General features: G+C 43.4%; 1 protein-coding gene across 1 annotated transcript; it reads left to right on the forward strand.

The window, feature by feature from the left end:
• Positions 1-222: 222 nt before the first annotated feature.
• LOC127657702 (polyadenylate-binding protein 4-like) lies at positions 223-20,892 on the forward strand. The gene is made up of 14 exons (XM_052146544.1): positions 223-391; positions 686-879; positions 948-1,063; positions 11,669-11,808; positions 12,350-12,444; positions 14,778-14,915; positions 14,995-15,090; positions 15,965-16,237; positions 16,349-16,443; positions 18,162-18,245; positions 18,353-18,473; positions 18,578-18,647; positions 19,893-20,023; positions 20,806-20,892. The coding sequence occupies exons 1-14, from the start codon at positions 223-225 to the stop codon at positions 20,890-20,892; spliced, it is 1,809 nt and encodes a 602-aa protein (XP_052002504.1).
• The last annotated feature ends 399 nt before the right edge of the window (positions 20,893-21,291 follow it).

A 21,291-nucleotide genomic window follows, 5' to 3' on the forward strand; every position in this document is an offset into this window, starting at 1 on the left:
GTGCTTATAAATAAAACTGTTCCGTGCCGAATTTGCAGCTCGCGCAAATGTTACATTGTTTCTTTTTAAATATGTTGATTCGAATGTTTATCTGTAATTTGACTGAATCTTTTAAATGTGTGATTTGCGTTGATCGTTACAACAGCTGCTCGGTGAATCTAACGTGACTGCTGCATCTCGTTTATTGGTATTGATTGATTATCTGTGAGGATGATGATGAGGATGAGCGGCTCGTTGTATGTCGGTGATCTTGAACCGAACGTGACTGAATCGATGCTTTACGAGAGGTTCAGTGCGGCCGGTTCGGTTCTGTCCATCCGGGTCTGCAGAGAGAAACTCAGCGGCCGCTCGCTCGGATACGCGTATGTGAACTACGAACGACCTGCGGATGGTGAGATGAGCTCATGTTCAGTGACCCCAGTGTATAAGAATGTCATTCTTCAGAGTTTCAGACACCTTTAGTGGAGTCTGGGGCTAGTTGTCACACTTAAGTGAATATTTGTCAGGTTCGGTTGATTTTTTTAAATGGCAATTTCTATATAGACACATATCAAGTCTTAACTCTTAAAGCGGGGCATATTGTCACACTATATGGGATGAGTAGTCACCATATAGGAATCTGCTGTTAGATATATGACTCATTCTGATCCTGATTCAAATGTGCATCATATGTGTTGTACTTCAGCCGAGCGTGCCTTAGATACGATGAACTTTGACCTGATCAATGACAAGCCCATGCGTGTGATGTGGTGTCAGAGAGACCCTTCGCTGAGGAAGAGCGGGGTGGGAAACATCTTCATCAAGAACCTGGAGAAATCCATCAACAGTGAGGGGCTCCTCGATATCTTCTCATCCTTCGGAAACATCTTATCCTGCAAAGTAAGTGATGAGCTTTTATTAAATGTCCGTATTCAGTGCAGGACATAAAGACATTTCTTCTTCTACAGGTGTCTAGCGATGAAAATGGATCTAAAGGTTTTGGATTCGTGCACTTCGAGACCCATGAAGCTGCTGAAAAAGCCATCAACAGATTAAACGGCATGTTGATCAATGAGCAGATCGTGTAAGTTATGATGTGAGGTGTAACATAGTAACCATAGTAATGTCGAGCTTAAACGTCAGGAGTCACGTGACGCTTATCGCGTGAAGGCGAGCCACGCTTAAACTTTGCTACAATCATCCTTTTAAGCAATAATAACCGCTGACACCTGTAAGCGTTTTGTTTGCTAACTGTGCTGGGAGGGCAGGATGTAGAAATGTTAGAAATCGTCGACCTGTGGGGACATTAAAAACCACGTATACAGGGGGCCTGGGTAGCTCAGCGAGTATCAGCACTGACTAACTACATTTCCATCCAAGGATTTTTTATAAAAACGTTTTTGCGGATCATAATGTCGACATAATATTTTTCCATGTAACTCAAGCGCATAAACTCTGTGTCAATACATCAAATGTCACGAAAAACTAACGCTAACAAGGAGACTATGGAGTTAAACAAGGGACAAAAGTGAAAACTAAGGAGTAAAACAAGGGACAAAATGGTAAACAAAGGGGCAAAGGTAAAACAAGACAAGGTCATACATAACATAGCCCCCCTCAAAGGATCGGATCCCAGACGATCAACAGTAACATAAAACAAAAAATGTCCATTGACTGGGGGAGCTTGTGGTGGGCAGACAGACCAAGGGGGCAACGAAGGGCAGACAGGCAGTCCGGGGGCAACGAGGGGCAGATAGACAGTCCAGGGGGCACAATGGGCAGGCAGGAAGTCCAAGGGGGTACAAAGGGCAGGCAGGAAGTCCAAGGGGGCACAGAGGGCAGGCAGGAAGTCCAGGGGGGCACACAGGGCAGGCAGGGAGTCCAAGGGGGCACAGAGGGCAGGCAGGAAGTCCAATGGGGCACAGAGGGCAGGCAGGAAGTCCAAGGGGGCACAGAGGGCAGGCAGGAAGTCCAAGGGGGCACAGAGGGCAGGCAGGAAGTCCTGGGGGGCACAAAGGGCAAGGACAGGTTCAGGTGGTCTGGGAGCTGGCCACCAGGCAAGGATGGGTTTAGGAGGCCTGGGAGCTGGCCACAGGGCAAGGATAGGTTCAGGAGGCCTGGGAAGAGGCCACAGGACAGGGACCGGGTCAGGAGGCCTGGGAGGAGGCCACAGGACTGGAACAGGGTCAGGAGGCCGGGGAGGAGGCCACAGGACAGGAACAGGGTCAGGGGCCCTGGGAGGAGGCCACAGGACAGGGGCCGGGTCAGGAGGCCTGGGAGGAGGCCACAGGTCAGGAACAGGGTCAGGGGGCCTGGGAGGAGGCCCTAGAGGCGGTGACCTGGAAGGCTCTGGAGTCTCTGGGGCCTGAGCCGTAGGAGGCTCTGGAGGCGGAGCCGTAGGAGGCTCAGGAGGCTCTGGGGGCGAAGCCGTAGGAGGCTCTGGGGGCGGAGCCGTAGGAGGCTCGGGAGGTGGAGCCGTAGGAAGCTCTGGGGGCGGAGCCGTAGGAGGCTCGGGAGGCGTAGCCGTAGGAGGCTCGGGAGGCGGAGCCGTAGGAGGCTCGGGAGGTTCTGGAGGCGGAGCCGTAGGAGGCTCGGGAGGCGGAGCCGTGGGAAGTTCTGGAGGCTCAGGAGGTGGAGCCTTGGGAGGCTCAGGAGGCAGAGCCGTGGGAGGCTCAGCTGAGGGAGGCTCTGGAGGCGGAGCTCTGGAAAGCTCGGGAGGCGGAGCTCTGGAAAGCTCAGGAGGTGGAGCTCTGGAAAGCTCGGGAGGCAGAGCTCTGGAAAGCTCGGGAGGCAGAGCTCTGGAAAGCTCAGGAGGCGGAGCTCTGGAAAGCTCGGGAACTTGAGGGGCGCAGGCTCTAGGATGGGCACGCACCATTGGCGCTGGCTCTTGGGCGGTCCTGGCTACTGGCGCTGGCTCAGGGACGGTCGAGGCGTCAGGCACTGGCTCACTGACCTCTGAGGCGACAGGGTCTGGCTGGGTGACCGTGGTATGCACTGGCTTGGGTTCGCTGACCATGGCTGACAAGGGCTCTGGCTCGCAGACCGGGCAGGCGAGGGCTCTGGCTCGCTGACCGTAGCTGACGCTGGGCTCTGGCTCGCAGACCGGGCAGGCGAGGGCTCTGGCTCACTGACCTCTGAGGCGACAGGCACTGGTTCACTGACATCTGGAACGACAGGCACTGGTTCACTGACATCGGAGGCTACAGGCACTGGTTCACTGACATCGGAGGCTACAGGCTCGCTCACCGTGATATGCGTGGGCTCTGGCTCGCTCACAGTGATATGCGTGGGCACTGGTTCGCTCACAGTGATATGCGTGGGCCGGAGGCGGAAGCCTGTCTTCCTCCTCCTCCGGCAGACGAAGAGGACCGTGCTGGCTCACTGACCAAGGCAGGCGTGAAGGGACGAACCACGGGCTAAACGCAGACCTGCAGAGTCTCCTCAATGAAGTCGTGGAGCGCCCAGCCGCGTGTCGCCGATGGCAACCGCTCTCGAGCGCACAACTCAGGTTGGCCCAAAAAAACGCCACCAGGTCGGAGTCAGGGAAGTCAGTGGCACCCGCAATTGCGAGTAAATCGCGGGTGTAGTCCTCCACCGGACGGTTTCCCTGCATGAGGCTAAGCAGTTTGCAGCTTGCTCATTTATGGTCTGTCGTTCTGTCACGAATGTAAGGCAATGAAGGCAGATGAAGGTTGAGGATCCAAATGCAGCTTACTTTATTACTAACAAAGAAAAAACCCTCAATGGGGAAATAAACAAGAACAGAGAACTCGGGCAGGGAACACAGACCAGGCTAACTACATTCAAAAACATTCAACGACAGACAAGGACTGAACCAAAAACCAGGATATAAATACAAAAACATGGGACAAAGGGGCCAATGAACAAACAGAACACAAACTAGATGACAAGGTGATTAACAGAAACCAAAGGCAAATTAACAAGTGCAGGTGAAAACAATGACAGAGAACACGTAACGCTAACAAGGAGACTATGGAGTTAAACAAGGGACAAAAGTGAAAACTAAGGAGTAAAACAAGGGACAAAATGGTAAACAAAGGGGCAAAGGTAAAACAAGACAAGGTCATACATAACACTTATATAGCTCTTATATAGCTCTTATATAGCTTTATATACTTATATAGCACTTATGTACTTATATAGCACTTATATAGCTCTTATATGGCACTTATATAGCTTTATATAGCGCTTGTATAGCTCTTATATGGCACTTATATAGCACTTATATAGCACTTATATGGCTCTTATATGGCTCTTATATGGCACTTATATAGCTAATATAGCACTTATATAGCACTTATATAGCTCTTATATAGCACTTATATAGCTCTTATATAGCTCTCATATAGCTCTTATATACTTATATAGCACTTATATAGCACTTATATACTTATATAGCACTTATATACTTATATAGCACTTATATAGCGCTTTTATAGCGCTTGTATAGCTTTATATAGCACTTATATAGCTTATATAGCTTTTATAGTGCTTGTATAGCTTATATAGCTTTTATATACTTTTATAGTGCTTATATAGCTTTATATAGCTCTTATATGGCACTTATATAGCCTTATATAGCTCTTATATAGCTCTTATATAGCTCTTATATAGCACTTATATACTTATATAGCTCTTATATAGCTCTTATATAGCACTTATATAGACTTATATAGCTTTTATATAGCTTATATAGCTTGTATAGTGCTTCTATAGCTTGTATAGCACTTATATACTTATATAGCGCTTATATAGCTTTTATAGCTTTGTATAGCTTATATAGTGCTTATATAGCACTTATATAGCTTTATATAATGCTTTTATAGCTTGTATAGTGCTTATATAGCTTTATATATCGCTTTTATAGCGCTTTGTATAGCTCTTATATAGCTTATATAGCACTTATATAGCACTTAGCACTTATATAGCTCTTATATAGCCTTGTATAGCTCTTATATAGCATTTAAGCTTATATAGCTCTTATATAGCACTTATATAGCGTATTTTATAGCCTTATATAGCTCTTATATAGCTTTATATAGCACTTATATAGCACTTAGCACTTATATAGCTCTTATATAGCACTTATATAGCACTTATATAGCTCTTATATAGCTTTATATAGCTCTTATATAGCTTTGTATAGCTCTTATATAGCTTTGTATAGTGCTTGTATAGCTGTTATATAGCACTTATATAGCTTTGTATAGCTCTTATATAGCTTTGTATAGCTCTTATATAGCTTTGTATAGTGCTTGTATAGCTCTTATATAGCACTTATATAGCACTTATATAGCACTTATATACTTATATAGCCTTATATAGCACTTATATAGCTCTTATATAGCTTATATAGCTCTTATATAGCTTGTATAGCTCTTATATAGCTTGTATAGTGCTTGTATAGCTCTTATATAGCTTTATATAACGCTTGTATAGCTCTTATATAGCTTGTATAGCTCTTATATAGCTTGTATAGTGCTTGTATAGCTCTTATATAGCTCTTATATAGCTTTATTTAGCTTGTATAGCACTTATATACTTATATAGCTCTCATATAGCACTTATATAGCGCTTGTATAGTGCTTGTATAGCTTTATATAGCACTTATATAGCACTTAGCTTATATAGCTCTTATATAGCACTTAGTGCTTATATAGCTTTATATAGCTCTTATACAGCACTTGTATAGCTCTTATATAGCTTTGTATAGCTTGTATAGCACTTGTATAGCTCTTGTATAGTGCTTGTATAGCACCTAACGCTTATATAGCTGTTATATAGCTCTTATATAGCACTTATATACTTATATATGCTTGTATAGCTCTTATATAGCCTTATATAGCTTTATATAGCACTTTTATAGCGCTTGTATACGCTTATATAGCTTTGTATAGCACTTATATACTTATATAGCTAATATAGTGCTTGTATAGCTTTATATAGCTTTTATAGCCTTGTATAGCACTTATATTGTGTTTATATAGTGCTTTTATAGCTTTGTATAGTGCTTATATAGCTTTATATATCGCTTTTATAGCTTTGTATAGCTCTTATATAGCTTTATATAGCTTTATATAGCACTTATATAGCACTTAGCACTTATATAGCTCTTATATAGCTTGTATAGCTCTTATATAGCACTTAGCTCTTATATAGCACTTATATAGCGTATTTTATAAGCTTATATAGCTATTATATAGCTTTATATAGCACTTAGCACTTATATAGCTCTTATATAGCACTTAGCACTTATATAGCACTTATATACTTATATAGCTTTATATAGCACTTATATAGCTCTTATATAGCCTTATATAGCTCTTATATAGCTTGTATAGCTCTTATATAGCTTGTATAGTGCTTGTATAGCTCTTATATAGCTTATATAGCTTGTATAGCTCTTATATAGCCTGTATAGCTCTTATATAGCTTGTATAGTGCTTGTATAGCTCTTATATAGCTCTTATATAGCTTTATTTAGCTTGTATAGCACTTATATACTTATATAGCACTTATATACTTATATAGCACTTAGCCTTATATAGCTCTTATATAGCTCTTATATAGCACTTATATAAGCTTGTATAGCTTGTATAGCTTTATATAGCACTTATATAGCACTTAGTGCTTATATAGCTCTTATATAGCTCTTATACAGCACTTGTATAGCCCTTATATAGCGCTTGTATAGCTTGTATAGCTTGTATAGCTCTTGTATAGCGCTTGTATAGCACCTAGCCTTATATAGCTGTTATATAGCTCTTATATAGCACTTATATACTTATATAGCGCTTGTATAGCTCTTATATAGCGCTTGTATAGTGCTTGTATAGCACTTATATAGCTCTTATATAGCTTATATAGTGCTTGTATAGCACTTATATACTTATATAGTACTTAGCCTTATATAGCTCTTATATAGCTCTTATATAGCACTTATATAGGGCTTGTATAGCTTGTATAGCTTTATATAGCACTTATATAGCACTTAGCTTATATAGCTCTTATATAGCACTTAGTGCTTATATAGCACTTAAATACTTTTATAGTGCTTATATAGCCTTATATAGCTCTTATACAGCACTTGTATAGCTCTTATATAGCTTGTATAGTGCTTGTATAGCACCTAGCTTATATAGCTGTTATATAGCTCTTATATAGCACTTATATACTTATATAAGCTTGTATAGCACTTATATACTTATATAGCGTTTATATAGCTCTTATGTAGTGCTTATATAGCTCTTATTTAGCACTTATATACTTATATAGCACTTAGCGCTTGTATAGCTCTTATATAGCTCTTATATATCGCTTTTATATCGATTTTATAGCTTTTATAGCGCTTATATTGCGCTTTTTTTAACCTTAGAGGTTACCAAAGCACTTTACGTGTCATTCACCCATCCACACTCACATTCACACACCAATGATGGCAGAGCTGCCATGCAAGGCGCTAGCCTTGCATGGGAGCAACTTGGGGTTCAGTGTCTTGTCCAAGGACACTTCGGCATGTGGAGTCGTGTGAGCCAGGAATCGAACCACCAACCCCTGTGATTGGTAGCCGATCCACTCTACTACCTGAGCCACAGCCACCCCTACAGCAATGTAGTGTTAAATCAGAAAATCACACAGTAGTAGCAGCGTACCAGATAGTGATGAAGGAAGTGAGGATGGACTCGATGATGGCTGTGTTGAAGTGCACCATCATTGTCTTTGGCAGGTTGAATTTCTTCAGCTGCCGCGAGGAAGTACATCCTCTGTTGTGCTTTCCTGATGAGGGAGCTGATGTTCAGCACCCACTTGAGGTCCTGGGAGATGATAGTTCCCAGGAAGCGGAAAGACTCCACAGTGTCAATTGTGGAGTCACAGAGGGTGATGGGGGCAGGTGCAGGTGAGGCTGAGTTCTTCCTGAAGTCCACAACCATCTCCACTGTCTTTAGAGCATTGAGCTCTAGGTTGTTTTGATTGCACCAGGTCACCAGGTGGTCAACCTCCCACCTGTAGGCGGACTCGTCACCATCAGAGATGAGTCCGATGAGGGAGGTGTCGTCCACGTAACTTCAGAAGCTTGATGGACTGGTGACTGGAGGTGCAGCTGTTAGTGTACAGGGAGAAGAGCAGAGGAGAAAGAACACAGCCCTGCTAATGGTCTGTGAGTTGGAGATGTGTTTCCCCAGCTTCACATGCTGCTTCCTGTCAGACAGGATCCACCTGCAGATGGAGTCAGGCACACTTAGCTGGGAGAGCTTCTCCTGGAGCAGAGCCGGGATGATAGTGTTAAAGGCAGAACTGAAATCCACAAACAGGATCCTGGCATAGGTTCCTGCGGAGTCCAGGTGCTGGAGGATGTAGTGGAGACCTGTTGGCTCTGTATGCAAACTGCGGGGTCCAGGAGGGGGTCGGTGATGTTTTTGAGGTGTGAAAGCACAAGGGCTCAAAGGACTTCATCACCACAGAGGTCAGGGCGATGGGTCTGAAGTCGTTAAGTCCTGTGGTCCTTGACTTCTTGGGAACAGGGATGATAGTTGAAGACTTGAAGCAGGCTGGCACGTGACATGTCTCCAGTGAGGTGACGAAAATGTCTGTGAACACTGGAGACAGCTGATCAGCGCAGTGCTTCAAGCTGGATGGGGAGACAGCATCCGGTCCAGCACCTTTCCGGGGTTCTGTCTCCTGAAGAATTTGTTGACGTCCCTCTCATGGATGGAAAGAGTCGTCACTGAGGTGGGTGGGGGGTGGAGGGGGGTACCTTTAAGGTGGGCATTGGTGGGGAGGTGCCCAGGCCCCTGCTGAGGTGGGGGAGGTGGAGGTGATGCAAAGGACTGTCCCTTTGTTGGGAGGTGTCGTGGGGAATGGTTACAGGACTGTCCCTTTGTTGGGAGGTGTCGTGGGGAATGGTTACAGGACTGTCCCTTTGTTGGGAGGTGTCGTGGGGAATGGTTACAGGACTGTCCCTTTGTTGGGAGGTGTCGTGGGAATGGTTACAGGACTGTCCCTTTGTTGGGAGGTGTCGTGGGGAATGGTTACAGGACTGTCCCTTTGTTGAGAGGTGTCGTGGGGAATGGTTTCAGGACTGTCCCTTTGTTGGGAGGTGTCGTGGGGAATGGTTTCAGGACTGTCCCTTTGTTGGGAGGTGTTGTGGGGAATGGTTACAGGACTGTCCCTTTGTTGGGAGTTGTCGTGGGGAATGATTTCAGGACTGTCCCTTTGTTGGGAGGTGTCGTGGGGAATGGTTACAGGACTGTCCCTTTGTTGGGAGGTGTCGTGGGGAATGGTTTCAGGACTGTCACTTTGTTGGGAGGTGTCTTGGGGAATGGTTTCAGGACTGTCCCTTTGTTGGGAGGTGTCGTGGGGAATGGTTTCAGGACTGTTCCTTTGTTGGGAGGTGTCGTGGGGAATGGTTTCAGGACTGTCCCTTTGTTGGGAGTTGTCGTGGGGAATGGTTACAGGACTGTCCCTTTGTTGGGAGGTGTCGTGGGGAATGGTTACAGGACTGTCCCTTTGTTTGGAGTTGTTGTGGGGAATGGTTTCAGGACTGTCCCTTTGTTGGGAGGTGTCGTGGGTAATGGTTTCAGGACTGTCCCTTTGTTGGGAGTTGTCGTGGGGAATTGTTTCAGGACTGTCCCTTTGTTGGGAGTTGTCGTGGGGAATGGATTCAGGACTGTTCCTTTGTTGGGAGGTGTCGTGGGAATGGTTTCAGGACTGTCCCTTTGTTGGAAGTTGTCGTGGGGAATGGTTACAGGACTGTCCCTTTGTCTTTCAAAGTGGCAGTAGAACTCGTTCAGGTCATTGGCTAGGCGTCGGTCGTTGATGGCCTGGGGGCTTTAGGCTTGTAGTTGTGATCTGCCTGAGCCCTTTCCAGACAGACGCAGAGTCGTTGGCTGAGAGCAGGTGTTGGAGCTTCTCAGAGTACCGTCGTTTAGCCTCTTTCACCGCCTTGCTAAACTTGTACTTCGATCTTTGTCCCTACTCCTGAAGGCCTCTTCCTTATCAAACCTTAACCTTCTGAGTTTGGCTGTAAACCAGGGTTTGTCATTGTTGTAACTCACCCTGGTGCGTGATGGAACACAGCAGTCCTCACAGAAGCTGATATATGACGTCACAGCCTCTGTGTACTCAGACTGTTTGTAGCAGTCCTGAACACGTCCAGTCAGTAGAGTCAAAACACATCTGGAGATCCTCCAAAGCCTCACTGGTCCACGAAAAAAGCATTAAATGAAAAAAATAAGTTACCAAATGAAAAAACATTAAATGAAAAAAATAAGTTACCAAACGAAAAAAGCATTAAATAAAAAACAAATAAGTTACCAAACGAAAAAAGCATTAAATAAAAAACAAATAAGTTACCAAACGAAAAAAGCATTAAATTAAAAACATTAATTACCAAACCCCCATCGGCCTTGCCTAAATGTTTCCTCAAGCATATGGCTGAACCCCAAATTGTGTATTAACAATTCCCCTTTTGCTGGAAAGAAGAGATGGAGAGGGGTGTTGCTACACTTGGTGGAGCTTTGAGATCATTTGATAACACAGCAATTTGGGATTTTTAGGTCTCCATTTCTCAGGTATTTACAGTTGCGCCATCTACTTTGTACTATTTTTGGTGGTAGTAAATGACCCCCTAAAGCTGGAGACACCCTCTGTGTGGTGCTCACTGCCTTTGGAAAGAGACATGGCCCAGAGTATGTATATTGGGTGATGGGGCAGTTATTAAACTAGGTGACAAATATACTAAAAGTTGGTAAACTAGTGTAACGATTGGCAGACAGATTATCCTTAGAGGATGGAAGTCAATGCCCCCGGCATGACATACACCGCCCCCCCCCTTTCCCTGGGGAGGGGCATGCCTAACGCCTCGTCTGCCGGCAGGTCATCCCCATCTACCTGGATGAGGGAGGGGATCGTGCCAAATTACCAAAACATTTAAAAAGAGAGGGAAAGGCCAACATGGAGCGGCAGTGGAAGAGAAGGAGAGAGCGAGAGAGAGAAAAAAAACGTACTCACCGGTTCTCCGATACGCCGTAGATTGGTACTCGGCCACTCCTCCAATCTCTAACGGACAACAGCCGCGCCTCCCCGGGCGGATCGGAGGCAGACCTCCGGCCCCTGGCAGACGGAACGCCCCTCTGCGTTTTTGGTGGACGGTAGGGGTCTCCCCCGCCCCTGGCAGCGGTAACCGCTCCAGGCAGTTGGTTGGGAGCCCCTCCTCCCCTCGCGGTCAGCGGGCATTCCTTTGCTTCCAAGCGGATGGCCGCGGCTGCTCCATTGGGGCGGATGGTAGTGGCAAGGACTCTACTACGGTGCATCCCTCCTCCTTCCTGGGTTTCGGCACCAGTGTAAAGGGATTAATGGAAAGGAGGAGGCGAGAACCGGCTTGACAATATAAATAATATTTTAATAAGCAACTTAAACAAAAAGACACAAACACACACGGGTGTCGGACAGTTGCCCGTAAATCTCTCTCTCTCTCTCACTGCCATCTCCAGTCGGCCTTTATCCCTCTCTGAGGCTGGATTAGCCTGATTAGGGGACGGGGGTGCAGAAACGTAATATTTTTCTCTGTGGTCCTCTTTTAGATCATTAACATAATTGTATGTTAGACATAAACGGTGAGTATGATGGATAATAATGCTTCTGAAGTCTCTTTTGATGCACATTCAAGGTTTGTCGGCCACTTTAAGTCTCGTAAAGAGCGTGAGGCAGAAATGCAGGCGAGAGCCAAACAATTCACCAATATTTACATCAAGAACTTTGGATCAGATGTGAATGACGCAACGTTCAATGAGACATTTAGCAAATTTGGTGAGTATTTATTTAGAAATTATATTAAAGGAATATTCCGGGTTCAACACAAGTTCAGCTCAATCTACAGCATTTGTGGCGTAATGTTGATTACCACAAAAAAAATTTTTCGATTTCTTTAATAAAACCACAAATGTGTGTTCCAGTGAGACACTTCCAATGCAAGTCAATGGGGTTTAATCTGTACACATTAAAATACTGTTTCACAAGTATAAACACAAGACATAAACAATATGTGTGTTAACATGATTTTACTGTCATTAAATCACTTAATAACCACATCTGTGTGAAGATATAGACGATTATACAACTCTGTTGCCATGACGACGCAACACTGTAAACCCTAAAATGACTGTAAAAATTCTGATTAAAAAAAATAATAATTTTGGTACATTTAAAAAAAACTTGTGCTCACTGGAACACACATTTATTTTTGTGGTAATCAACATTATGACACAAATGCTGCTGAACCCGGAATATTCCTTTAAATACTTTTCGTTGAGTAATTTCTTGTCTTTAAAAAATGTGTTTGTTATTTTAGGCTCAACCGTGAGCGTTCGGGTCATGACCGATGAGAGCGGAAACTCTAAGGGATTCGGTTTCGTCAACTTTGAGAAAAACAGTGATGCCAAGAGGGTGCGTAAAATCGCCAGAGTCGTATCAAATGTTGTTATTTTTATAAGGTGAAAAGAGTCATTTCTGCAGCACTACTGGCACCAAATAAACAAAATGACACCGGCTCAACCAATGACCCAGTGAGAACTGAGAACAGGTTTTAGTGTCTCTAAATTACAGATGCTGCAGAGGCCAACATGTTAGCTCATGTTTAGATCATGTGTAGATCATGTGTAGATCATGTTTAGATCATGTGTAGATCATGTTTAGATCATGTGCAGATCATGTTTAGAACATGTTTAGATCATGTGTAGATCATGTTTAGATCATGTGTAGATGATGTGTAGATTATGTTTAGATCATGTGTAGATCATGTTTAGATCATGTGTAGATCATGTTTAGATCATGTGTAGATGATGTGTAGATTATGTTTAGATCATGTGTAGATCATGTTTAGATCATGTGTAGATCATGTTTAGATCATGTGTAGATCATGTGTAGATCATGTTTAGATCATGTGTAGATCATGTCTAGATCATGTGCAGATCATGTTTAGAACATGTTTAGATCATGTGTAGATCATGTTTAGATCATGTGTAGATGATGTGTAGATTATGTTTAGATCATGTGTAGATCATGTTTAGATCATGTGTAGATCATGTTTAGATCATGTGTAGATCATGTGTAGATCATGTTTAGATCATGTGTAGATCATGTTTAGATCATGTGCAGATCATGTTTAGAACATGTTTAGATCATGTGTAGATCATGTTTAGATCATGTGTAGATGATGTGTAGATTATGTTTAGATCATGTGTAGATCATGTTTAGATCATGTGTAGATCATGTTTAGATCATGTGTAGATCATGTGTAGATCATGTTTAGATCATGTTTAGAACATGTTTAGATCATGTGTAGATCATGTTTAGATCATGTGTAGATGATGTGTAGATTATGTTTAGATCATGTGTAGATCATGTGCAGATCATGTTTAGATCATGTGCAGATCATGTTAGAACATGTTTAGATCATGTGTAGATCATGTTTAGATCATGTGTAGATGATGTGTAGATTATGTTTAGATCATGTGTAGATCATGTTTAGATCATGTGTAGATCATGTGTAGATCATGTTTAGATCATGTGTAGATCATGTTTAGATCATGTGCAGATCATGTTTAGAACATGTTTAGATCATGTGTAGATCATGTGTAGATCATGTGTAGATGATGTGTAGATTATGTTTAGATCATGTGTAGATCATGTTTAGATCATGTGTAGATCATGTTTAGATCATGTGTAGATCATGTGTAGATCATGTTTAGATCATGTGTAGATCATGTTTAGATCATGTTTAGATCATGTTTAGAACATGTTTAGATCATGTGTAGATCATGTTTAGATCATGTGTAGATGATGTGTAGATTATGTTTAGATCATGTGTAGATCATGTTTAGATCATGTGCAGATCATGTTTAGATCATGTGCAGATCATGTTTAGAACATGTTTAGATCATGTGTAGATCATGTTTAGATCATGTGTAGATGATGTGTAGATTATGTTTAGATCATGTGTAGATCATGTTTAGATCATGTGTAGATCATGTTTAGAACATGTTTAGATCATGTTTAGAACATGTTTAGATCATGTGTAGATCATGTTTAGAACATGTTTAGATCATGTGTAGATCATGTTTAGATCATGTGTAGATGATGTGTAGATCATGTTTAGATTATGTGTAGATCATGTGTAGATGATGTGTAGCTCATGTGTAGCTCATGTGTAGATCATGTGTAGATCATGTGTAGATGATGTGTAGCTCATGTGTAGCTCATGTGTAGCTCATGTGTAGATCATGTGTAGATGATGTGTAGATCATATGTAGATCATGTTTAGATCATGTGTAGATCATGTTTAGAACATGTGTAGATCATGTGTAGATTATGTTTAGAACATGTTTAGATCATGTTCAGATCATGTGTAGATCATGTGTAGATCATGTTTAGATCATGTGTAGATCATGTGTAGAACATGTTTAGATCATGTGTAGATCATGTTTAGATCATGTGTAGATCATGAAAATAATGAATCCTGTTCTAGATTTGTCCTGATTTGATGCATTATCTCTTTAATTTATACTATATATATAATTTATTACTTTCTAATTGTCTTGAAAGTGTTTTAAAACAATGTACACTTTCTGGGTATTTGTACATCCATTTTTAATAGATATAAGTGATATAAGTGCGGTAAGAGTGTTTGGGAACATGGCCATGCATTTAAGGGTTAAGAAAGTAAATAAAACCATTTTCATTTCATGTTGACTTTATATACATTATACGCCCCTCCACAGGCAGTGGATGAGATGAACGGGGCGGAGCTGAACGGCAGGCGGCTGTATGTGAGTCGCGCTCAGAAGAAACGAGAGCGTCACGCAGAACTGAAGCGCAGATATGAGAAGACAAAGCAGGAGCGCATCGCACACTATCAGGTCAGACAGACAGACAGACAGACAGACAGACAGACAGACAGTCATTACGATGATTAATGTATTCTGATTGTCTTTACAGGGAGTGAATCTGTACATCAAAAATCTGAGTGACAGCGTGGACAACGAGCTTCTCCTCAAAGAGTTCTCACCGTACGGCAACATCACCAGTGTGAAGGTGCAAATGAATCGAATTGTTCTCTGACAAAGTGACATCACTTTGTACAGGCCCCGCCCACAACTGTTGACGGACACTGCCGACGGACATGCTCGTTTGTGTGTTGTTTCGTTATAGCGCATAGCGCAACATTGTAACAGTATTTGTGTGTGTGTGTCGCTCATCTATCGTTGCATAACTGCTGAAAAAACTACAACCAATTAAATAACTTTTCGGAAACTTCCGGGTTCATTCTCAAAGATGTTCCTTCTGACGGAGTCACTCCCTCATCAGCGTCTGACTCCGGTTCAAACGTATCAGGCTGAACATCTCTATATTCACTGTCGTATGATGTCTAGTTATCCCAAGCAGACTCCGCCCTATTCTGGATACGGGGGCGGGGAGCAGCAGCTCATTTGCATTTAAAGACACACACACACAAAAACAGATCGGTTTATTCCCGCCCAAAAATGGGCATTTTCAACATGGTATAATAAATGATCTGTGGGACACCAAAGATTTAAATTGCATCTTGAGGAAAGGGGCATAATAGGTGCCCTTTAACGGGATAGTTCAGCCCAAAAACATGTCATTTGTTGATAATGTAAATAGTGTACTCACCCAAACCTGTATTATCTGTGGATCACAAAAGGAACAGGAATGTTTATGAAGCACTTTAACAAATAACAAACATGGTGCTGACCGTTGTAATGTATTAATGTAAAGCATGCGTGGCCTTGTTACAACACGAGGGTGAGTAAATAAAGACAGCGAAATATTCCTTGTTATTCCTATATATATTCCTAATTGACAACTGTAACCAGACAAAGCCAAAAACATTGTCTGAAATCACAGAGGTGTGTTTTGAGAAATCCAGAGACCGTTTTGTGTTCAGGTGATGACGGACGGCGGCCGCAGTCGTGGTTTTGGATTCGTTTGTTTCTCGTCTCCTGAAGAGGCCACTAAAGCCATCACTGAAATGAACGGATGCATCATCGCGTCCAAACCGATATACGTCTCGCTCGCTCAGCGGAGGAGCGAACGACAGGCTCACCTCATCCACCAATACATGATGAGAATGAGCTTCAATAACCAACATGTGATGATAAACCCGCTCATGGAGCCGTACCATTCAAACCCGCCGTCTGGATACTGTATGGATCAGCAGGTCAGAATCTACTATAGATAAATGACACATGATGAGTTGTTACAATGTAGCGTGCTTAATGACATACTTCTTAATAAACTAATTCAGAGCATAAATCTATATGTTTCACAGATTCAGAGTTTCTCTCCATTCTACCCTTACGGCCATCTCGCCCATCCTCACTTCAGCACTCAATGGGACACACCGGACTCCGGCCCTCAGTGTGAGTAAAGGAATATTCCGGGTTCAATACGGGTGAAGCTCAATCGCCAGCACTTGTGTCATAGTGTTGATTACCACAAAAAGCAATTTGAACTCGTTCCTCCTTTACGTTAATAAAGCACACGTGTGTGTTCCAGTGAGACGCTTCCAATGGAAGTCAATGGGGTATTTTTAGAGGGTTTAAAGGCAGAAATGTGACGCTTTTATTTTGATAAAGCACTTATAAACAGATAAAAGAGGGGCAAGGAGGAGGCGGGAACCGCTGAAGAGTAAACATGACGTTTAATGAGAAACTCAACATATAAACAAACACAGACACACATGCAACGCGGCCGCGTGCGTCTCTCTCTCTCTCTCTCTCTCTCTATCTATCGCATTGGCGCCTCCAGCTCCTCTTTATCTCGCCCTCCCGCTGATCAGCTGATTCAGCGGCGGCTGTGCATCATCACTGGCTGGCCACGCCCTCCTCCTCGTCACAGTCCTCCCCCGCCTGATTCAGGCCAGGGCGCCACTCCAAATCTCTGGAGGAGAGACACTGCCCTTCCGGCCAATCGGTCAGATGGTGGTCCACCCCGCCTCCTGTGCACCTGGGGGAGAGACGAGGGGAGGCGTGGGGAGAGGGAAAGGGCGAGCGGAGACACAGAGAGAGAGAAAGAGAGAGAGAGAAGAACTTGCTCGCCAGCTCCTGGACGAGCTGTCGCCCGGTCCTCAACTGCTCTCGCGGATGCCAGCTCGCTCCTCCCCCAGCAGACGGCAGCGAATCCTCCGCCCCCTCAGAGATGGAACCGCTCTTCCCCTTATTTCCTCCGGCTCTCGCCAGCTGGCAGTGACCCCTTCGTCCCCAAGCAGGCGGCTGCGGATGGCAGCAGCAAGGACTGGTAATCTGGCATACCGGGCATTTTCCCGGTGGGCAGACGCACTTTGGGGCCGAATCAAGGCGGACTGGCCATCGGGAGAACCGAGCGGGCTGGTGGGTCGGCCGCGAAACGTGCCGAATGGTCCACGATAAGGTCAAATGAGCCGCCGCGTTATGCAGGACGGACCACAAAATGTTGCCGCGATATGCAGAAAAGGACACCAAACACCTCCGCTCAACAACTTGTGGTCTGATGAAGACTCCGGCTTTGACCTTTGACCTCTGACAGCTTAGGGAAGAAGTCTTGAAGTCTACCGACTCCTTATCTAGAGCTCTGATGAATTGTTGGCATCGGCACCTTCCGGGGTCCACCAGTGGCTCCCACTTGACGTTGTACCTCCCCACAGAGAACTCGGTCCGCTGTGGCTAGTCCCGCCTGTGGTAGTGCGCCTTGGTGTCCCTGCTGTCCCAAAAAAAAACATTTTAAAATTAACAACTTTTACAATTGTTCAATTCGAAGCAAACAATTGTTTTGCAGCGTCCGCAGGTGAAATGAGGTGTCCAGGGTTTGCATGTCGCCAGTGGCTGGTGGTAAAGACGCTAGTGGGGTGTACGGCGAGGAGCCTTTCCTCCATCTTTCCATCACAGAGAGAGAAGGATCACGTGAGCTCTGCCATCTGCTCTCGTATTGGCTGTCGCTCCCAAAAGTCGCTCCTCATTTGCATAAAGTTATACATTTCTCAACTTTGTCACATCGCTGGACACGCCCACATCCGGTCACCAACGGTCGCCGTCGCTCATGTCTTTCTAGAAGTTACTCCAAGTTTCCTCAGCACTGAATCCAAAATATCACTGTTTCAACTACAGATATCCAAACCATGCCGATGGTGGTTCAGTCCACTGTGAGTGCTCGACAGGCACCCCAGATGCCATGTGTGACGCATTGCACAGGTGAGAGAAGAACCCGCCGCGATGAATCATCTACACAGACATATTCACACGATGGACAGAGTTTCTGATGGCCGTGTTTGTTTTGTCTTTTCTCCCGGGATGGACAGTACAGGTGCAGTCATAAGAGTGACTTCAGTGAACGGAGAAACGCAGTATAAAGTCCCACCTGATGTCCGCAACCGTCGCAAGTCCGCGGAGACTCCGCCGCAGCTATGCGACACAGTGCAGGTCACATGACACAGTCTTAACACTGTTTTGTTATTATTGTTTACATTTGTCAGTGTGAATAAAGCCACACCGTGTTTCAAAATAAAGTGTGTGTTCTCCCGCAGCCTGATGTCAACACTGAAGAGCAGGAGTCTCTGACTTCATCCTCTCACGAACCCCACAAGCAGATGCTGGGTGAGTTTATTCCTGTATTATTGTGGCTTTATGCTCTTTTGAATATTTGTATCTTTGTTTTAATCCCCTTAAAGGGGCCATAATTGCAGCCTGATCTCACGAATAATACGTCACCATGGCAACATTGTTGCAAAATGAAATGACGTGCTTTATTGCGAATTTCACTGGGGAACTGTCCACCGGGGGGCGCCAAAAGTGAGTGAAATGGTGTCGTAATCAGACGCGGTTTTTAACGTGAATTATAGATGGAGGTTTTAATGAGTAAAATGTAACTCCTGTACCTAAAACTTTAACCTAGTTATGCAACCACGTAATTTCGCAGCACTTTCGTGACACTTTCATCTCGCGTGTTAGCTAGCGTGTTTCGCTAGGCTCGAATTGCGATCTCCCATGTCGAAAGTCCAAGACTCTATCATACTATATATGCAATTATGCATAATTGATATGTCTTTTGGAATAGCACGCATTTAATTACCTAACATAGGTGAAAAAGGTGTTTCTTTTGTGGAACCTCAACCTCAGTCTAACCTCAGTCACTGTTCACTTTCATTGCATCTTTTTGCATACAATGAAAGTGAACAGTGACCGAGACGAACAGGTTGCCTCTCCTTTTGTGTGTGTGTGTGTGTGTGTGTGTGTGTGTGTGTGTGTGTGTGTGTGTGTGCGTTTTTGTGATATACCAGGACAATTTTGTAAGTTATAAACTGGTAATCACAAGGTTATTATGCTATAAATGTGCTTTATGAGGACATAGACTAGTGTCCCCATATTTCAAATCGCTTAAAAATCATACTAAACAAAGTTTTATTGAAAATGTAAAAATGCAGAAAGTTTCCTGTGATGATTAGGTTTAGGGGTTGTGTTAGGTTTAGGGGATAGAATCTATAGTTTGCACGGTATAAAAATCATTATGTCTATGGAAAGTCCTCATAAGGATAGGAAAACAAACATGAGTGTGTGTGTGTGTGTGTGCGTGTGTGTGTGTGTGTGTGTGTGTGTGTGTGTGTGTGACAGGGTGGAGGGCGGGGCCGGGTCGTGATTCTGCACATCCGGCCCCGCCCTCCGCCCTGCCAGAGTGAGTTTGGCATAATGTGATGCCATTTTTGGGGTGAACTGTCTCTTTAAATCTGCCCCAAAGGAAGCTAGAGTAACGAGTGCAGTAGTTCTAGTTAGAGTTTATGCTAGTATTGTCATTACAAGATTTAGCTGGAGTTATTTGAACTGGCCTTTCACCCCTGACTGCAGGTGACAGTCTGTTCCCGCTCATCCAGGAGATGGTGGGGCCGCAGGCGAGTAAAATCACTGGAATGCTGTTAGAGATGAGCGAATCTGAGCTGCATCACCTGCTGCAGTCGCATGAATCTCTACGCTTAAAGGTCTGTTCCATTATAATGTCCTGTCACGAGTCACGATTATAGATTTTCTAGTTATTAAAGGGATGGGAATAGTTCTCTCGTCATTTACTCACCCTCATGCCATCCCAAGATTTTTTTCAGCTCTGTAGGTCCATACAATGCAAGTGAATGGTGACCTGAACTTTGAAGCTCCAAAAAGCACATAAAAGCAGCATAAAAGTAATACATACAACTCTAGTGGTTTAATCCATGTCTTCCGAATATTCAGAAGTGATATGATAGGTGTATGTGAGAAACGAATCAATATTGAAGTCCATTTTTTACTGTAAATCGACACTTTTGACCAGCACTTTTACGTGTGTTCGTGAGAAGACAGAGTTCTCCTTCTTCTGTTTTTTTTAGCAATTAGCATTCTTCGCGCATATCGCCACCTACTGGGCAGGGAGGAGGAAAAAAACGGACGAAAAAAAGCATAAATCATATCTAGACAACAGCCCAGTAGTTGGCGATATGCACGAAGAATGCTAATCGCTACAAAACAGAAGAACTCTTGTAAATGTGCATGTTTTAATGTAGATTTAAAGTCAAAAAGGACTTAACTATTGATCTGTTTCTCCCACTCCTATCATATGGCTTCTGAAGACATGGATTAAACCACTAGAGATTACTTTTATGCTGCCTTTATGTGCTTTTTAGAGCTTCAAAGTTCTGGCCACCATTCACTTGCATTGAATGGACCAACAGAGCTGGAATATTCTTCTAAAAATCTTCATTTGTGTTCATAATGTTGTGTGTGTGTTCAGGTGAATGAAGCAGTGGCTGTTCTTCAAGCTCATCAGATGGAGGATGCACAGAAATCTTTGACCAGCACTGGCCTCCGTACAGTCTGAGACAGTCTGACAGATGTTCAGACACAGACCTCACACTGTTTATTTATGAAGTTTACACATTAGTATAAGTAATGTCTTTTTATTTAAATACAAATAAAATATTACAATATTTTAATTCATTTTCAATTAAAACATTTAATTGTTTCATTTGTGTTTTTTGTGGTGCATGTTTTAAAAATGCCATACGTAGCTTTCCCAATTAAAGTTACATCTAATGGACTCTATTACTTTATTAATAAAAGTTATTGGTTTTATTTAACAGCATTAAATAATTTAAATGAGGTATTTGAGACCCACTTATTTTCGATATTTTTGTCATTATTTCACGATGACGTCTCTTTCGACGGAATATAAGAGACTCTTATTTTGGCGTTTTGGAAAAACTATTTAAAAACACGC

Source organism: Xyrauchen texanus, chromosome 17 (genome assembly GCF_025860055.1).
Source record: "Xyrauchen texanus isolate HMW12.3.18 chromosome 17, RBS_HiC_50CHRs, whole genome shotgun sequence".
NCBI classification, from domain to species: Eukaryota; Metazoa; Chordata; class Actinopteri; order Cypriniformes; family Catostomidae; genus Xyrauchen; species Xyrauchen texanus.

Excerpts from the sequence above, each read along its gene's own strand:
- LOC127657702 (XM_052146544.1), top strand. The coding sequence starts at position 223 with ATGAGCGGCTCGTTGTATGTCGGTGATCTTGAACCGAACGTGACTGAA. Across the intron at positions 11,809-12,349 it reads TGAGACATTTAGCAAATTTG|GCTCAACCGTGAGCGTTCGG; the intron begins GTGAGTATTTAT and ends TTGTTATTTTAG. Across the intron at positions 14,916-14,994 it reads AGCGCATCGCACACTATCAG|GGAGTGAATCTGTACATCAA; the intron begins GTCAGACAGACA and ends TTGTCTTTACAG.